This window comes from Lissotriton vulgaris, chromosome 9 (genome assembly GCF_964263255.1).
Source record: "Lissotriton vulgaris chromosome 9, aLisVul1.2, whole genome shotgun sequence".
Lineage (NCBI taxonomy): Eukaryota > Metazoa > Chordata > Amphibia > Caudata > Salamandridae > Lissotriton > Lissotriton vulgaris.
Window position 1 is genome coordinate 896,229,061 of NC_141697.1, and position 17,677 is coordinate 896,246,737.

The 17,677-nt window shown below is 49.2% G+C and overlaps 1 protein-coding gene across 11 annotated transcripts in view; it reads right to left on the minus strand.

Annotated features, from left to right (window-relative positions):
• The window catches only part of RYR1 (ryanodine receptor 1), a 1,215,008-nt gene that overhangs the window by 93,523 nt on the left and 1,103,808 nt on the right, over nt 1-17,677 (minus strand). For all 11 annotated transcript variants that reach the window (XM_086938669.1, XM_086938668.1, XM_086938662.1 and 8 more), the window contains 3 exons: nt 15,456-15,677; nt 5,183-5,313; nt 4,508-4,550 (listed from right to left, as the gene is read on the minus strand). In XM_086938669.1, coding sequence (XP_086794795.1) covers nt 4,508-4,550; nt 5,183-5,313; nt 15,456-15,677 — 396 coding nt within the window. The remainder of the gene's footprint in view (nt 1-4,507; nt 4,551-5,182; nt 5,314-15,455; nt 15,678-17,677) is intronic.

Sequence of the window (17,677 nt, forward strand, 5' to 3'; positions counted from 1 at the left end):
CTGTCCACCATAGGGCCGCATTCTTCATTTCCGGAGTGATCACCACTTTGTCGTCGAAGGAACCGTGGACTTGCCGCCATTGATTGTCCAGTTGTTCCTGCAAGGGACGCATCCTCAGTCTGCAATGGGGAATCAGTGGAATGCACGACGATATTACTCCCAGCAGAGACTTGTAGCGGCGAACTGAAAGAGACTTTTTTGTTTGTAAGTCTTGGGCCATCGTCTGTAACTTGTGCCTCCTTTCCAGAGTAGGAAAAGCTCGTGAAAGCTTTGAGTCCAAGATGGCTCCCAGAAACCGGGCTCTTCTGGACGGGATCTGGCAAGATTTCTCGTCGTTTAGAGTGAGACCCAGGTTTCGGAATAAATTGGTACACGCTTGAACCGCCTGTAGCGCTGCCTCTCTGGACGGAGCCTTCAGCAGCCAGTCGTCCAGATAGGGGAAGACTTGAAACTTGTGCCTCCGCAGGAAAGCCGCTACTGGAGCCAGCACTTTCGTGAATATCCTTGGGGCTGAACGGAGTCCAAAGGGTAAAACCCTGAATTGGTAATGGCTCTTGGCTACTGTGAATCGCAGAAACCTTCTGTGTGCTGGGTGAATCGGCACATGAAAATAGGCATCTTCGAGATCGAGTGTGGCCATGTAATCTCCCGGGTTAATTAGTTTCAAGATGTCCTGGAGGGACACCATCCTGAAGGACAGAGAGATGAGATAGGTGTTTAGCCCCCTGAGGTCTAAAATGGGACGCCACTTGTCGAGCGTTTTCCTCACCAGGAAGAACCTGGAATAAAATCCCTGGTTTCTTTGGTTCGATGGAACTGGCTCTATCGCCCCTTTTCGGAGCATTTGTTGAACCTCGAGCCGAAGGAGACGCTGGTGTTTTGAAGGAGTGGCTGTCGGGGGCTTGGGTGGCGGAACTTGAGTGAACTCTAAGGTATGCCCTTTCCGAATGATGTTGAGCACCCAACGGTCCGATGTTATTAGGGACAGGTTGTGAAGGTATTTGTTGACCCTGCCTCCAACTGATGATTTCCTGGAGGAGGGTCCAGTAGGAAGAGCCAGGAGGCCGCTATTGGCGCTTGGACGAATCTCGTCCTCGCGCACCCTGCTTTCCTTTACTGTAAGGCCTGGAGTAGTTGGTAGACTGGCCTTGCCGCTGTTGGTAAGATTGGCGGTGCTGTTGGGAACCGGATCCTGTGTTGGAATACCGTTGTTGTTGGAAGGATCCTCTATACGTACCACCTCTGCCTCTGGCTCCCTTGAAGGGGGACTTCCTGTACTGAAGTGTTCCTAAAGACCTAGCGGTCTCTGTGTCTTTTTTAATATCTTGCAGGGTGTCGTCAATAAGTTTGCCGAATAGAGCCTCACCATCAAAGGGAAGATCCAACACTTTGTTCTGGACCTCTGGTCGGAACCAAGTAGCTTTCAGCCACCCTTGGCGACGGAGCACTGCCGCTCCAGCTAGTGAACGGAATGCCGTAGTCGCAATGTCCATTGCACAATCGATTATTTCCATCGACGTTGCTTCTCCCTCTTTCAAAACTTTCTTTGCCTCCGACATAGATTCAGGAGGTAGCTGGTCAAGGTACGGGGAGACATCGCACCAGAGTTGACGGTCGTACCTACCCAGGATGGCTAAGGCATTAGCTGCTCGCACCAGCAAACTCGCCATCGCTGAGAATCTTTTCCCCACATTATCTAATCTCCGTCCTTCCTTGTCCGGAGGAGTTGTCAGCGGTGCTGAAGGGTTGCGCGATTTCCTCTGCGCTGCCTGCGAGATTACAGAGTCTGGTTTCGGATGACCTGTCAAGGCCGCTGGGGCATCATCGGTTGCTCTATATTTCTTTTCCAGACGCGGTAGCACCGGCACCACCGTCGCCGGGTGTGTCATGGTCTTTAGGCCCTCTTTCCATACATGATCCACAATCGGAATAGATCTGGCATTTTTCTGGAAAGGTTCTTTAAAGTCATATAAGAAGCAATCCGTGGTGACTTTAGGCATTGCTAGCTTAAATCTTGCCGCCGCCCTCTCCATTAGCTGATGGAAACCTCCAATATCCACTGGCGGGGAGTCCGCCGGGTCCGGATTTGGCGATGCGGGATTGTCAATAATGTACTCATCATATTCCGTGTCGGGAATAGAGACGTGATCCGAATGTTGATCCTCATCCGAGGATTCATCAACATCATGTGATCTTGGTACCCCAAAGGAATCCTGAGGGATGGCTGTTTGAGGCTGTGGAGAGGTTGGAGCCGAGAGCGTAGGTGGCACCAATGACGCCTGAGTCGTGGAAGGCGTAGCAGGTGTTGACGTATTTGGCAAAGGTCTACTGGCCTTAGACTTATAGTCCTGTAGCATCCTATGTAGATCCTGTAGGAAAGATGTTGGCACTGAAACCATTCCCTGGTCAGAGTGCTGTTGATGATGCTGACCATGATCATGCCCCTCGCGGGTGTATTCGCCCTCTGAGTCGGTGTCCTGGCATTTGACAAATAGTTGCGAAGGACTATTGGCATAACTATATGCATCTTGGTCATCTTCCTCTGATTGACCCTCTTGCAAGAGCATTGTTGGTAGCAGAGGGGACACTGCCCTTGGAGAAGTCATCTCAGGCGTTATCCGCGTCACAGAAATGGTGATACGCTTTTCTGTGGCCAAGATCGTGGGTTCCGTCGTCGACGGTTGTACATACGCCGTCGAGATAGGCGTCGTGGACGTTGTCGTCGACGAGACTGTGGACACACCAGCCGTCGTCATAGTCATCGTAGTCGTCGTCGACGCCCTCGTCGACGAGACCGTCGTCGACGACACCGTCGTCATTGTCGTCGACGGAACTCTCGTCGTCGACACTGTCGTCGTCGCCCTCGTTGGTATCATCGTCGACGGGGCTTTCGTCGACGGGGCCTTCGTCGTCGACGGGGCCTTCGTCGTCGACTGAGTCTTCGTCGTCGACGGGTCCTTCGCCGTCGACTGGATCTTGGGCGTCGACGGGGCTCTCGTCGTCGACGGCTCCTTCGTCGACGGCTCCTTCGTCGACACTTGTGAAGCCGGTACCTTCGTCGTCGGCGCCTTCTCCGCCGTCGACGGTCTCGTCGTCGACGAACCTCCCGTTGACGGAGCCTTAGATGATTTAGTCGACGGGACTCCCGCTGTCGACGTCTTCGTCGTCGAGGACCTAGAAGCCCTCTCAGAAGACTGGCTTTGAGGCGTTTTGAAGGCTGTGGAAGTCTTCGCGCCAGTAGACTGCGTAGAAGGTCCATCCCTCTCCTTTACACTTCCGTGAGGAGATTTGCTGGGACCTTGGCTCTCAGACTCACTGGGGGTCTTTTTTGAGGCCTTAGAAGATCGACTGACAGAAGAAGAAGGGGAACCCCTACCCCTTTTCACTGACCTTCTAGTAGAAGCCATCGATCCAGCATCTTCACTGTCACTGGAGACAGTATCCTTCCTCGATTTAAGCCTTTGCAGCCATGTCAGGAGCCTACCCTCACGGTCCCGGAGGGTTTTGGCAGAAAAGGAGCGACAGATTGCACATTTAGCTACCTGGTGGTCAGGATAGAGGCAATAGATGCAGTTCTCATGCTTATCCTCCACAAACAGCCTTTTCTTGCCACAGGAGGAACAAGGCTTGAAAAGCGCTTTTTTCTTCTCAATCTCCAACATACTGTCAGGCAGCAACAATCCTGAGAAGAATCCCAAAGATCCTGAAGAAAAAACTGTTGAAAAAACCTGATGAAATCCTGTAGAAGAGTAGAAGTTGAGCAGAGCTCAATGGAGACTCCCTAGCACAACGTGCGGTAGAAAATCTGAGGCTCTGAGGTTCCTTCAGGAAGGTTCTAAGCGGTGAGGCACTTCTGATTGGCTGAGGCCAAAAGTTTGGTCTCTTTTACACAAAGAGGGTGATATGCTACAAAAGGTAATGAGGCCTAGGCCTTTTTCCATTGTCTTTTGTACCTACAGCTATGGTATTTTTTTTTGTTACCGAGACTCCCATTCCGACGACGGGGAATGATACAAAGCATGGGAATCTATGAAAGTTCCAATACTGGGGTAATGAGGCTTTACCAGCAGGAGATATGCACAAGGTTGATACTGAAATGTGAATATTTACATATAAGTGCATTGCATTGATTTATTGCATTGCATTGATTTATCTTCTGCGGGTGTTCACAGATTTGAAACTTGGCAGACATTCAAATATGAGTGCATATTTATCAGTTAAATTAATGTGGAAATATTCTAATTTCACCTTCATTTTTCCACAAAACACAAACTAAATATGGATAAATACAAATAAAATTAGCAAAAAATAAATATGGACAAATACAGATTGAAATGTCCAAAAAATAAATTCCATAAAACCGGGAGCCTTAATTGTGATTAAGTTGAACAACATCATATCCAAGCAGCCACATGGAACCCTTCTTGTAAGAAATGGAAGATTGAATGAAATGTTATTTTCTAACAGCATGCATTAAAGAGAGAAAGAAGTAGAGTAAATGACGTACCTTTCTCTTCACAAATTTGTCCCAGTAGTTGCTTGGAAAGGATCTTCAAAAGGAAAAAGAGACATTAGACAGGTTTGGTACAGAGGTAATTCTGAGATCAGGATGGAGTGTGCACAAGCTAAAGAAAGAATGTTGTGGGTGAGTGAGGGAAAGGCCACACACCTTTAGAAAATGGTAGTTCTTTTTTAAAAATTTGTGCTGTGAAATAACAACCTCTGCCTAAGGTCTGGATTATCTGAGGAGAAAAGAAAATGTAACTTATCGTAATCCAACAACTAACTTATAAAATAGCCCAACCTGTGAGCTTCTTATTTATTAAAGTCTCTACTTAGAGCGGAGGAATCGCATGCAAATAATTACAGACTATAATGGCATCCTAAATAATAAATAGGTTCCATACATGATATGTTTCTGACAATACATAACATAAAGTGCTCTTTAGCCAAGACTGCAAGTGGCAATTTCCGCCTAGAGTATGAGTTTATCTTGCCTTAGCAGTGAGGAATGCAAAACCCACTTCGTTCATTTGTGCCAGGCTGAGCTGCTCGTGGCAATATTTTCAACTTGTTGGATGCGTTTAAACACATGTCTGAGCCCTGAGATAAGATATCAACGGTGATTTAATACCTTGCCCTAGAGTCCAGAGGGTACTGTACAGCACAGTGCTTTACTTACGGAGTGTTCAGAACCAGGCGGTCCCACTGGCCTTTGATGTCATCATCTTCAGGCTGTTCTGTGATGTAAACACCATCAAACTCGAGTTTCCGAGCCAGTTCCTTCTCTCGTTTGAAGATTACCAAAGGGACCTGCAAAATGGGTAGGAAAGACATATATCAGGAAAAGAACCTTCCAGTCACCTCCGCTGACTTGAGCAACATATCTCAGCATCAGCAAAAAATGCCATTATTCCCAGAGAACAGGAACTAAGTCAACAAGAGGCGTTCTTTCAACCTTACACTCTGCAGTGTGAGTACTGTGAAAATGTCCATGAATGGATGGCATTAATAGAACTCCAGAGATATCAGCAAGCGTTCAAGGCACATGAAAAATCATCCTCACCACTCCCTCAGCGTCCACATTGGGCTCGAACAACAAGAAGTGCCTTGAAGCACAAGTTACTTACCTTCGGTAACGATATATCTGTAAGAAACAGTAGTTAGTATTAGATTCCTTACCTTAGAATATCCCCAGGCGTCAGTCTGGATCCATACATTTTTGCGTAGCAGTACCTCTGCACGTCGGTAGGCGTCATCTGCGGCTCCGCGTCCGTCGTTGGCATCGTTCGCGCCGGGATGACGTCGCCGGAGTACTTTGACGCCGCCCTCGCACGCTGACGTCAGTTCTTATACACAGCTTTTCCGCACCAGAAACGCAGAGCCATGATAAAAACCAACACTGGTGTCATTAGGCTAGAGCCCTAAAAGGGGATGACCTTATATAGATATCGGTTCGCAGAACGGGGAGGATGGGTGGGGCGGTAAGGAATCTAATACTAACTACTGTTTCTTACAGATATATATTTACCGAAGGTAAGTAACTTGTGCAACCCCGGTGGTGGGCCTGCGAACCAATAATCACACCAGAAAGTCCTGTAGAACAGAACGGCCGAAAAAGCCATCTCTCCGGACTTGGCTGTCCAGGCAGTAGTGTCTTGCAAACGTGTGCAGCGAGACCCACGTAGCTGCCTGACAGATGTCCTGCAAGGGGACTCCCCGACCCAGGGCAGTAGTAGCCGCCGTGGCCCGAGTGGAATGGGCACGCAGCCCCACAGGAGGCTCCTTTTTAGCCAGTGAATAACAAGCCTTGATGCGCAAGACAACCCATCGGGAAATGGTCCGTATGTGCACCGCCCGTCCCTTCTTAGTGCCCACGTAACCAACAAAGAGTTGGTCATCCACCCGGAACTGGCGTGTGTGATCCAGATAGTATCAGAGCGCACGTTTCGGGTCCAGACAGTGGAGCCTCTCTTCCTCTTTCGAGGGATGCAGAGGCGGAAAGAAGGTGGGCAAGGTGATGGACTGCCCGATGTGGAAGGCTGTGACTACCTTGGGCAGGAAAGAGGGTCGCGTCCGCAACACAACTTTGTCCGGATGGACAGAAAGGAAAGGAGGTTGTGAAGAAAGGGCCTGGAGCTCACTCACTCTCCTGGCAGAGGTGATGGCAACCAGGAATGCAATCTTAAGGGTAAGAAGACGAAGAGAACAGATATGAAGTGGCTCGAAGGGAGCGCACATCAGATAAGTCAAAACAAGGTTCAAGTCCCACTGAGGCATCACGAAAGGAACAGGGGGGAACATATGAGGGATGCCCTTCAAGAACCTATTTACAACTGGGGATTTGAACAAAGAGGGCTGATCAGGGAGCCTTAAGAAGGCGGAAATGGCAGAGAGGTAGCCCTTGATAGTGCCCAGAGCAGAGCCCTGCTGGGCAAGAGAAAGAAGAAAGAGGAGAACCTCAGAAAGAGGGGCAGAGAGTGGATCCACAGCCTTTGCTGTACACCATGCCACAAATTTGTTCCACCTGCAGGCGTATACCCATTTTGTGGAGGAACGCCCGGCTGCCAGAATAACATCACAAACTACAGGAGGCAAGTCAAATGGCCTCAACTGTCGCCACTCAATCTCCACGCATGGAGGTGGAGGCTGGACAGGTTCGGGTGGAGGACCGTACCCTGATGCTGCGACAGAAGGTCCTCCTGAAGAGGCAGACGAATCGGGGGATCGACTGACATGCTGAGTAGCTCGGGATACCAGTATCTTCGTGCCCAGTCCGGAGCCACAAGGATGACTTGGGCCGAGTCGCATCTGATCTTCTACAGCACTCGGGGCAGAAGTGGTATAGGCGGAAAGGCGTACAACAGACTGCAACTCCACTCGTGACGAAAAGCGTCTCCGAGCGAGTGCCGCCTTGGAAATTCCAACGCGCAGAACTGATGACATTGTGCGTTCTCTTCTGTGGCGAATAGATCTAACCAAGGCTCTCCCCACTGCTGAAAGAGACCTTGTACCATGTCCGAGCTCAGACGCCATTCGTGATCCATCATGCACCGACGGCTGAGTTCGTCCGCCCTGGCGTTCAGGGAACCTGCCAGGTGTTGAACCACCAGGGTCACGCCCTGATGTTCCAGCCACTGCCAGAGGCTCAGAGCCTCCTGGCATAGGGTCCACAACCCCACCACGCCCTGTTTGTTGGAGTACGACATGGCGGTGGTGTTGTCCGTGAACACCTGCACTACACTCCCCTGGACAGAGGGGAGGAATGCCTTCAGTTCAAGCCGGATCGCCCGCAGCTCCAGAAGGTTGATGTGGAGCCGGGACTCCGCCAGAGACCAGAGCCCTCTGATCTCCGCCTCTCCCATGTGGCCCCCCCAGCCCTGGAAGGACCCGTCCGTTACAACTATGTGATCTGGTTGGGGTAAGGAGAGGGATCTGCCGCTGACCCAATCGCGGTCCGTGAGCCACCACTGCAACTGTCTTGCAGTGCCCTCCGAGATCAAGACATGGTCGGACAAGTTGCCCTGATGCTGGGCCCACTGAAACTTCAGGTTCCACTGTAGAGCCCGCATCTGCCACCTGGCATGGTGCACCAGAAGGATGCAGGAGGCATTCAGCCTCAGAAACCGCAGCGTCAACCTGACCGAGACTCGGGATAATGGCTGAAAGATCAGAATCAGAGCCTGAATATCCCGAACCCGCTGTTCGGGAGGATAAACCCGAAACTGCGCCGAGTCTAGAACTGCTCTGATGAAGAGGAGCTTCTGAGAGGGACACAGGTGCGACTTCGGCACATTTATGGAGAACCCCAGCAGATGCAGGAGGTCGGCCGTAGTCTGGAGGTGGCTGACGACTGTCTGGGGCGAGCCCTCCTTCAACAACCAGTCGTCGAGGTAGGGGAAGACTGAAACCCCTAACCTGCGCAGATGAGCTGCGACCACCGCCATCACTTTCGTGAACACCCGTGGGGCACTGGTAAGGCCGAAGGGGATCACAGTAAACTGAAAGTGCTCGTGGCCTACCGTGAACCGCAGGTAGCGCCGGTGGGCCGGGAGGACGGGAATGTGGAAATAGACGTCCTGCAAGTCCAAAGCTACCATTCAGTCTCCCAGGTCTAGGGCAGCTAAGACCTGAGCCAAAGTCAGCATCTTGAACTTCTCCTTCCAGAGGAAGCCATTGACGTTCCACAGGTCCAAGATAGGGCGTAGGCCCCCTTTGCCCTTCTTGGTAACCAGAAAGTAGTGGGAGTAACAACCACACCCTACTTCTGGCCCAGGAACGAGCTCGATGGCCCCCTTGTCCAAGAGGGCCGTAACTTTCTCTTGCAGAAGTTGCAAGTGATCCCCCCAACACGCGGTGGTACTGCAGTGGCATGGCTGGAGGAGTCGCCTTGAAGGGGAGGGAGTAACCCCTTCGGACGATTTGCAGCACCCACCTGTCCGATGTGATGGAGCACCAGTGGAGGAGGTGATGGCGAACCCTGCCCCCACTGGCGTCAAGTGGGCCTGAAAGCTCGGACTAGGAAGGCTTTGAGGCGGATGCTGCGGGGGTGGATGTGGACTGGCCGCGCTGTTGTCCCCTGTTACCGCCACGACGGTAACCACGCCCGCCGCCGTGCTGAATGGCAGTCTACAAAACGACATGTGACTAATCTGCCCTGTCAGCAAATGACTGAGGTTCCACCTACCAATACCGCGTGATATGAATAAATTAGGCAATTTTTTATGTGAATAATTTTTGCATAATTCAGGATATAGTAATCTCAGCCTCTGTTGGCTTATTGTTACCCACAGTCCTTAAGCACTGTGGAGAGGACGCATGACTATTATCCTACTCCGCTTCCGACTCTCGTGGGCACATGACAACATTTTTTCTATTTCTATTGGCGATGTATCGCCATAGGCTCCGCCCCTAAACTCCGCGTAGCGGCTGACGGAGTTCGGAGTTTCACCAGCAGCAAGAAGTTCTGTTGCCACGCTCCCGGTACACCCAGTAAGTGTTGCAATCGGTTGCCCTCTTTTGGTAGATGTCCTGAATAGTTTTTAAAGGTAAAACGCTCCTACATTCTATCCTTTCAGATACTTGTGAAGGCACCTAGTCGACCCATGTTTTCGGCGACCGCCGCGTGCACCCTTTCCCAGTTCACATAGACACCGTGTGGACTTTTAAAAGGTATGGACTAACGCAAATGTGGTTCGCGTGTAACTTATCATCATGTTGTGTATTATAGAGACGCCTCTCCCTAATTAATACCTCGAAACAATTGGCTTGATTTAGATTTAACTTGTCATTTGATGACCACCGCGTATATCCTGATTCGCCTGGTTTACATAGACATTGCGTGGACTTTTAAAAGGTAGGGACCTACGCACATGTGGCTCATTTCGGATACATCACTATGTTGTGTATTAAAAAGACGCTTTCCCTCAATTAACGTCTTGACACATTTGACTTGATTTAGATTTACCAGTCATTTTGCTAATTGACGAGTGCGGCGCCCACCATTGTTGACAGCAATCACTTCCTCCTATTGCAAGGTGTTTAACTGCAACTTAGGTAATTTTAAACCCTCTGGTACCCGGTACGTTATAACACCAGTGTCTTAACAATCAATAACCAAAAGTATCTGGTTTGATCTAGATTTGTCCAGCGGTTTTGACCACACCAGCACGCTGCCAACTGTTTTTGCTGATGTTTATCTTGACGGAGTGTGGTTAACTTAATTCAAGGTAATCACTTATAGTTCATTGTATTTGTTCACCAAGTTCGTGTAGTGGTGAGTCACCGGGAGATGGTGACACATTGCATTATGGACTTACCTACTCTAAGTAGACATTAATCTTCTGTTGGCTAATGTTTCCCTCGTTCAATCAAGTAGGGCATTTTGATAAATTTCAGATGTACACTACTGAGTTTGAGTTTGATTTATCGCCTACTCAACTCTTGTTTCCTTCAGTCCAGAGGTCCTTATGACCCGGACTCCATGGTACTAGTTTGTTTTCAAATAAGCCACCCTTATGGTATACAGGACAGTGACTGTGAAACTTTTAAAACTTCATACCCCATTATTGATATTGGTTTTTAATTTTTCAGACAGGACGGCCCCCTTCCGTTCCTTCCCCCACTGTAAACGGTCCTGATGAAGACCCCGGCAAAGGACTGAATCTAGCCTATACAAAGGGGTCGAAACGTCGACGCCTCTTCATACTTGGACGTCCGGCACATCCCCTGTATCACATTGAACCACACATGTGACCGTAGAATGTCCGTAGTTGAAGTACTTTTGAAAGATTGGCCTTAATTGATATAGGCTCGTTTGGTTTTTGGAACAACTCCTAATTCCTTGTTGACTTATGTATTGATGTACATTATGTTCAAGTCTGTGTACTATCCTTAACCTTTTTCACAATCTTTGAGCACCCCCTTTCCCTTCCCTTCTTCCCTTTTTGGGGCCATTTCAATTTTCAGATTTCCATTTCTCTTGTAATGATTGCAACAATGTTTCATTAATGATAATGTTGTGTTGCTGAATAAATGACAACATTCTTTCCTTTTTGAACCACCACCTTAGTCTTTTGAAAAAAAATTTAAATTGTTTTTGTTCATAACTTTCTCCCACGGGGACCCCCCTTATACATTTACCACACAACGCCCAGGTCCCCGCGACTGCATGGGTTTTACCCCCCTCTGTAATGAATGGCAGTCTGCGGCCCGTGGCTGGCAGGACGTGAGGGGGTGCCCCTTCAGTGGCCACGAAAGGAGCGCTGGGCAGAATATTGCTGGCACGGGGCCGACATGCCCAAGGACGTGGCTGTAGCCCTGGAGTTCTTAAAGCGTTCCAGTGCACTATCTGCCTTGCCACCGAAGAGGTGGCTGCCATCGAACGGCATGTCCATAAGGGTGTTCTGGACATCGGCCGAGAAGTTGGCGGACCTCAGCCAGGCATGGCGGCGAACCGCCACAGACGTGGAAATTTCTCTCCCCAGCGAGTCCTTGGTATCCAGTCCACATCGTATGGAATACCATGCTGTGTCTAGTCCCTCCACGAGGGCTTGAGCGAGCTTCACCCGGGCTCCCTCCGGGCACTCAGGCAGCACGGCTGCAACCGTATCCTACAGGGAGTGGGTGTAACGGCCCAAGAGGCACGCAGTGTTGAAATTTCTCTCCCCAGCGAGTCCGTGGTATCTAGTCCACATCGTATGGAATACCACGCTGCATCTCGTCCCTCCGCGAGGGCTTGAGCGAGCTTCACCCGGGCTCCCTCTGGGCACTCAGGCAGCACGGCTGCAACCGTATCCTACAGGGAGTGGGTGTAATCGCCCAAGAGGCACGCAGTGTTGACCGACCGCAACCCCAAACTAAGGGAGGAGAACATCTTCTTGACGAATTGCTCATACCTCTTGGATTTCCGATCCAGAGGTGCAGTCGGGAATGCGGATTGGGAAGTAGAGGCCTGGATAACCAGGCTCTCGGGGTGGGGGTGGGTGGACAAGAAACTAGGGTTGCCCAGAGCAGGGAGGTGGCGCCTAGCGACGTTCCTATCTACAGGAGGACCTGTAGTGGGCCTGGACCAAGTGCCCAACAGAACATCCGTGAGAGCCTCATTAAACGGCAGTAGAGGCTCTGGGGAGCTTACCTGCCGTTTAAGAACCTCTGTGAGGATGTTAGACCTCACCGTTGCGATGGGGAGCTCAAGAGCCAAGGCCTTGGCCGCCCTCATCAGCACCACACTATAAGTAGCCCCTTCCTCCGTAGCCACAGTAGGAGGGGAGACAAAACCAGTGTTTGGGGAGGTATCCAGGCCACTGGCCTCCCCTAATTCCTGTGTCCAGTCCTGAAATGACTGGTACTCACATGCCAGAGGGTCCTCAGACCCCTCCTAGCCTCCCTCGTCGTCCATCACCTGGTATTCAGGGGTAAAGGATGGACCCAGATCCTCGAAGAATTCCTCTTCGGCCGGCACCGAATGAGGCGTCAAGCGACGCTGCTCCGGCGTCGGATCCGGACCGAGGGGTGGACCAGGGACGGCGTCGTGCAGGGACGGCGCCCGTGTGACACCCTAGGGGTCGACGCCGGCGGGGTCGTAAGGTCAACCAGCGGCGACCCAGATCCGGAAGCGGATCCAGTGGGGCCTTGCGGCGTCGGGACCAAAGTCGCTGACGGCGCCGGGGCCCGCTTGGGCTCCCAGTCGGGGCCGCGTGGCCCGAAGGCGCTGAGTACCCCGACGGAGGAGTGAGCGACCTCATGGCCATGAGGAAGGCATCTATCTCCTCCGGCGTCGCGTTCTGCCCAGGGACCGGCAGGTATGGAGCAGGCTACGACGTCCGCGGCTCCGGCCGAGCCGCGTGGGAGTTGTCAGCCGAACCCCCGGCCACGTCGCGCGAATGTCTGGGGAAGTCAGAAGAACAATGTCGCCTCTTCGACTTCTTGTGCCTCTTACCTGAGGATGACGAGTGGTGTTGACTCGCCGAGCTGTGATGACTCCGGCCTGCGACCGGTCCCTCGACCTCCTTCCGGACCGGGACCTCAAACGGCGCGGAGCCGACTGCCGGAGCTCGAGGCGCTTAAGGGACCGCTCCCGCCTAGCCTTCGACGTCAAGGCCCGCCAGTCGGGGCACGACTTGTCATCATCGTCGGGCCCCAGGCAATGTAGGCACCGGCGATTGGGGTCGGTAACCGACATCAGTCGGTTGCAGTCGGCACAGGGCTTGAACCCGGGCATCCCTACCGGCACCGGTGGAGTCATATGACTCGAAAGGGATCCAAAAAGGATCCAAAAAGCTTACTCAAAAAATGACTAAAGGGTACCACTTTCTCCAGACCTGCGCTTGCTGGCGCGGAAAAAAAGAAGAACTGACGTCAGTGCGCGAGAGCGGCGTCTAAGTACTCCGGTGACGTCATTCCGGCGCCAACGACGACGGACGCGGAGCCGCAGACGATGCCTACCGACGCGCAGGGGTACTGCTACGCAAAAATTTCTGGATTCAGACTGACGCCTGGGGATATTCTAAGGTAAGGAATCTAATACTAACCTGTTTCTTTCAGATACTGCCCTCATTCCCCTCCCCTCCCCCCATCCTCTAAACGATTCTCAAACTTTCCAATTGACACCAGTGTGTTTACATGGGCATCTCCAGGTCACAAAAGATCCATATCACATGTGGAGTTCCTCAGGGTTCCACACTGTCTTCTGTCATCTTCAACCTTTACATGGAGCCACTTCCAGCTCTTCTCACAGATAACAGCTTCAAAATTCACCAATATGCCGACGATACATAACTCTAGTCAAAAGTCTCCTCTGCTTCAGACATCCATCGCCTAAAACACTGCTTGCACATCAGCCAGACCAGAATGTCTAGTGCCTTCCTGAAGCTCAACCCAACCGAGACAAAATTGCTAATATTTGCCAAGAACAAAAATGTTACAGTACAAACCTAGCTCAAAGAGGCGAACCTTGACGATTTGCCAGTTCTCACCGAAAGGCAAATCGCTTGGATTCACCCTGGACTCCAACCTCCAGCTCAAGGAACACATTGCCAACAAAACAAAGACTACCTGGTACCAACCCTCTCTTCTAAAGAAAGTCAAACCATTTCTTTCAGAAAGTGACTTCAGAATTTGTGTTCAAGCCCTTGTACTCTCCCACCTATATGGTTTTAATGCCCTACTCCATGGCCTTCGAGACTCCACACTAGCACCCCTCACAGGCATCCCACATGCTGCAGCACATCTCATCCAGGGCCTGAAGATATATGAGCACATCACCCCCACCCTAATGGAAATCCAGTGGCACCTTTTACCAGTGCGGACCATCTTCAAAACTAGCAGCATCTTTTACAAAGTCATCACAGCCAGCACCATCTCTGGTGGTTGTCAACACACCTGCAGCCAGGACACTGTCCGACTGCACACTCCAAAGAGAAAAAAAGAAAAAACAAGACAACAGATCTTTTTCATCTATGCACCCAGGACAACATCCCCATATCCTTCAGGACCACACTAACGCTGTTCCAATTTGGGAAAGAGAGATGAAGACCCACTTCTTTAAAGAACATTACATCACAATGGATTCCACAACACATCTTCCTCTAATACGTGCAGACTTTAAGCTTGTCTGTGACCATTTACAGTGCTCTGCTGCCTTGTAGCTAGGTTTATGCTGTAGAAATACAATAAACATACATACTTTTTAATCAAATTTTGGTACAGGCAGTAACTAACATACCCCACTTCAGAAAGAGACCTTGGCATGGAAATTAAGCATTTTCCACCCACCTTTCAGAGACTCCAGGAAGAGTTTGGCGGGTGGACTAGGAACCAGAGCAGCACTGGAAAATGTTTATTAGCAGTTACACTTTACAACATATCAAAGGAATCCAACCATCTGTAGAGGTGTATGAGTGGTGAGGAGCGGGCTTTATCTTCGAAGTACGTTTTGAGGAAACTGTCAGAAAGCAGTATTTATGTTTTAGTTTCTGCCACTGTATCCAAGAGTTTTAGGTCCTACAGCAACAAAATTGGCCTAGACTGTATCAGCCCACTGAAAATCTCTTATCTTCCCTGAGGCCCAATCAAACCATGAACACGTTTCAGCACATTTCAACCTCATATCCTGCAGATACATGAACAACTCATATTCATGGGAAGAGACTTCCACATCCAAAATGGTCATGAAGAGCCCCAAACATGGGGAACATATCTACCACTTCATTAAACTTTCAGCAAATCATCCCTACATCGGTACCAACCTTCACCCACTCTCCTTAAACTACATTGACTTATGGAAGAGCTCTTGGCATCTCTGATACATAACCCACCAACAGCTCTCACCAAGCTAGGGAGACGTGTGTGGTACGCCTGTCAACTCACAATTAAGCATTTCTATTCACTAATGAAGTCTTGGTAACTGTACGCATGTACAATTGTACACATGCATAAGGCAGCTGCTACCTTACCTTTAAGCAGTTGTAACCGATGATACAGAGGAAAGCGATTAAGGTGTGCGTGATTGATAGAAAGTTCAAGGCTGGTTGCATGTATCCAGTACTCTCTTCAAGGAAGAAGTAAACAATACTTTCTTCTTCCTCCTCATCACCTTCCTCAAATCCGGATCCTTCAAGTTCTTCCTCAAACCCAGAACCTTCAAAGACTTCTTCGCCTTTTGGAGAATCTGACACCTAAAATGAAACCAATGGGTAAGAAAGCAAAGTAGGAGGGTGTATTTTCTCAGAATAACCATAGTCAGGTTTCAGGATCTCATTCTGCAAATTGTTGAGGGTGGTCACATGCCATATTGAACTTTTCATGTCCTTAGTTGATAGAGCAGAGCAGATTCCAGGTAGCCCAATATTTCACGAAGTAGATTCACTGAGTGGTTTACAATAGAAGGAGAGCATTGAAGGATTTTTGCACCATGACAGTAGTGCGTCAGGCAATCTATCTATGAACCTGAAATTGTTGCAGGTGCAATATTAAATGAGTCTTCTGTATAGGCATTCCCAATAACATTGCATACCTGCATTTAAAGTTTCTCTGCATCAGCGCACCACTTCAGCAGAGGTGCCTATAGTAGGCTGCAGGTGTAGCACATACTATATTATCACTTCGCAGTGTATTAGAGCTGAGGTGGTCTGTCACCTTATGTAAAAGAGACATAGGTTTTGTTTTGTTTTTTCACTGTGTGACTTCATTATAAGCCTATCTTACATGTTATTGGGATTCTCTGTGATATGGCCTGTATGTGATGGTGTGAACTGGCTGTGAGCATTATCAAGTGTCTTGTTCACATGGCAATACTTTGAGGAGTTTGTTAAAGATGGTTAAACTGTTATGCTTCTGTCTGAAATACGGTGCAACTGTATCAGAAGGTAATATTTTAACCAGGTGTGGTAAAGTCAGAGAACTATTATTGGCAAGAGGTGACTGTATCAGGGGCTTCTCTGTAACAAATTGCAACTGTATGGGGGTTCTGGTCTCTACAGTAGAATTAAACTGTGTGACTCTATTTGGGTTTTCCCTTTAGCAGGGCGTGCATGTAGCAGATGTTCTAAATAAAGTGGTGAGACTGCAAAAGGGGTCTCTAACAGAGTACGACTTTCAAGGCGTTATTTATGGTAGGGTGTGGTTATTTCATAAGTTTTCAACTACAAGGTGTGATTGCATGAGTACAATCTTGCAGAGAGCACAAACCTAGCACTTCTTCCCAAACATTCCCTTATCAGAGTACTCTCGATTATAGGGATTGACTGTTTTGGTGGATTCTCTATCACAGTGGTTCTTAACCTGTGGTCTGGGGACCCTTGGGGCCCAGCAGAGCCTACTCAAGGGGTCCGAGACTGCTTAGAAAATTAAATACTATTAACAGATTAATAAAGTTAATTACATAAGGAGGCAAAATATACAATTGACAATGTTAAAACATATAAATGTGAAAGAATTTTAAATTGGAGGAAGAAAATTAAGTTAGTATCCTCAGATTGATTCATTGGAGCAGTGCAAGTGCATCAAACTGAATATAGTATGGACGAAGAGTGGCCTCAATTGACTTTAGCAAAGCTCCAACCTCCCCATTAAATTTAAAATGTTGATTTTTTAATATTTGTCATCGAAAACACTTAGGCTGGTGTTCTGGATTTCAGTAATGATTCAGTGGGGGTCCCCGGATTCCAATACTGATTTAGTGGGGATCCCCAGGTTCCAGTAATGATCAAGTGGGGGTCTGCAGAAGTCAAAAGGTTAAGAACACTGCTCTATACAGTGTCTGACTTTGTCAGGCTCTCTAACAAGGAGTGTTTCAATGTATTTAGGGTCTACAACAGGGGCGGACAGCCTTATTTTAGATATGTATAGTCAATGAAATGGTACTATTATACCAGGGTCTTCTAAAACAGGAAGTGACTGCTTAAAGGGTCTCTTCCGGAAGGAGTGAAAATCATGTTGAAGGACTTTATTAGTGGTTCTCTAAACAGAAAGTAACTTCATAACAAAACTCTCTAACAGGTTGTTGCTATACATGGGGTTACTTTATAACAGGGCATAGCTTCCTTCAGTGGTTCCCTCAGAGGGCATATCCTATGAAGTAGCAGGTACTCAGCACCACATTAACATTGCTGGAATTCTGCCAACTCATCTCAAGCAGAAAGGGGTCCACGACGTTCCTGTCGCGCTGACTTATCCA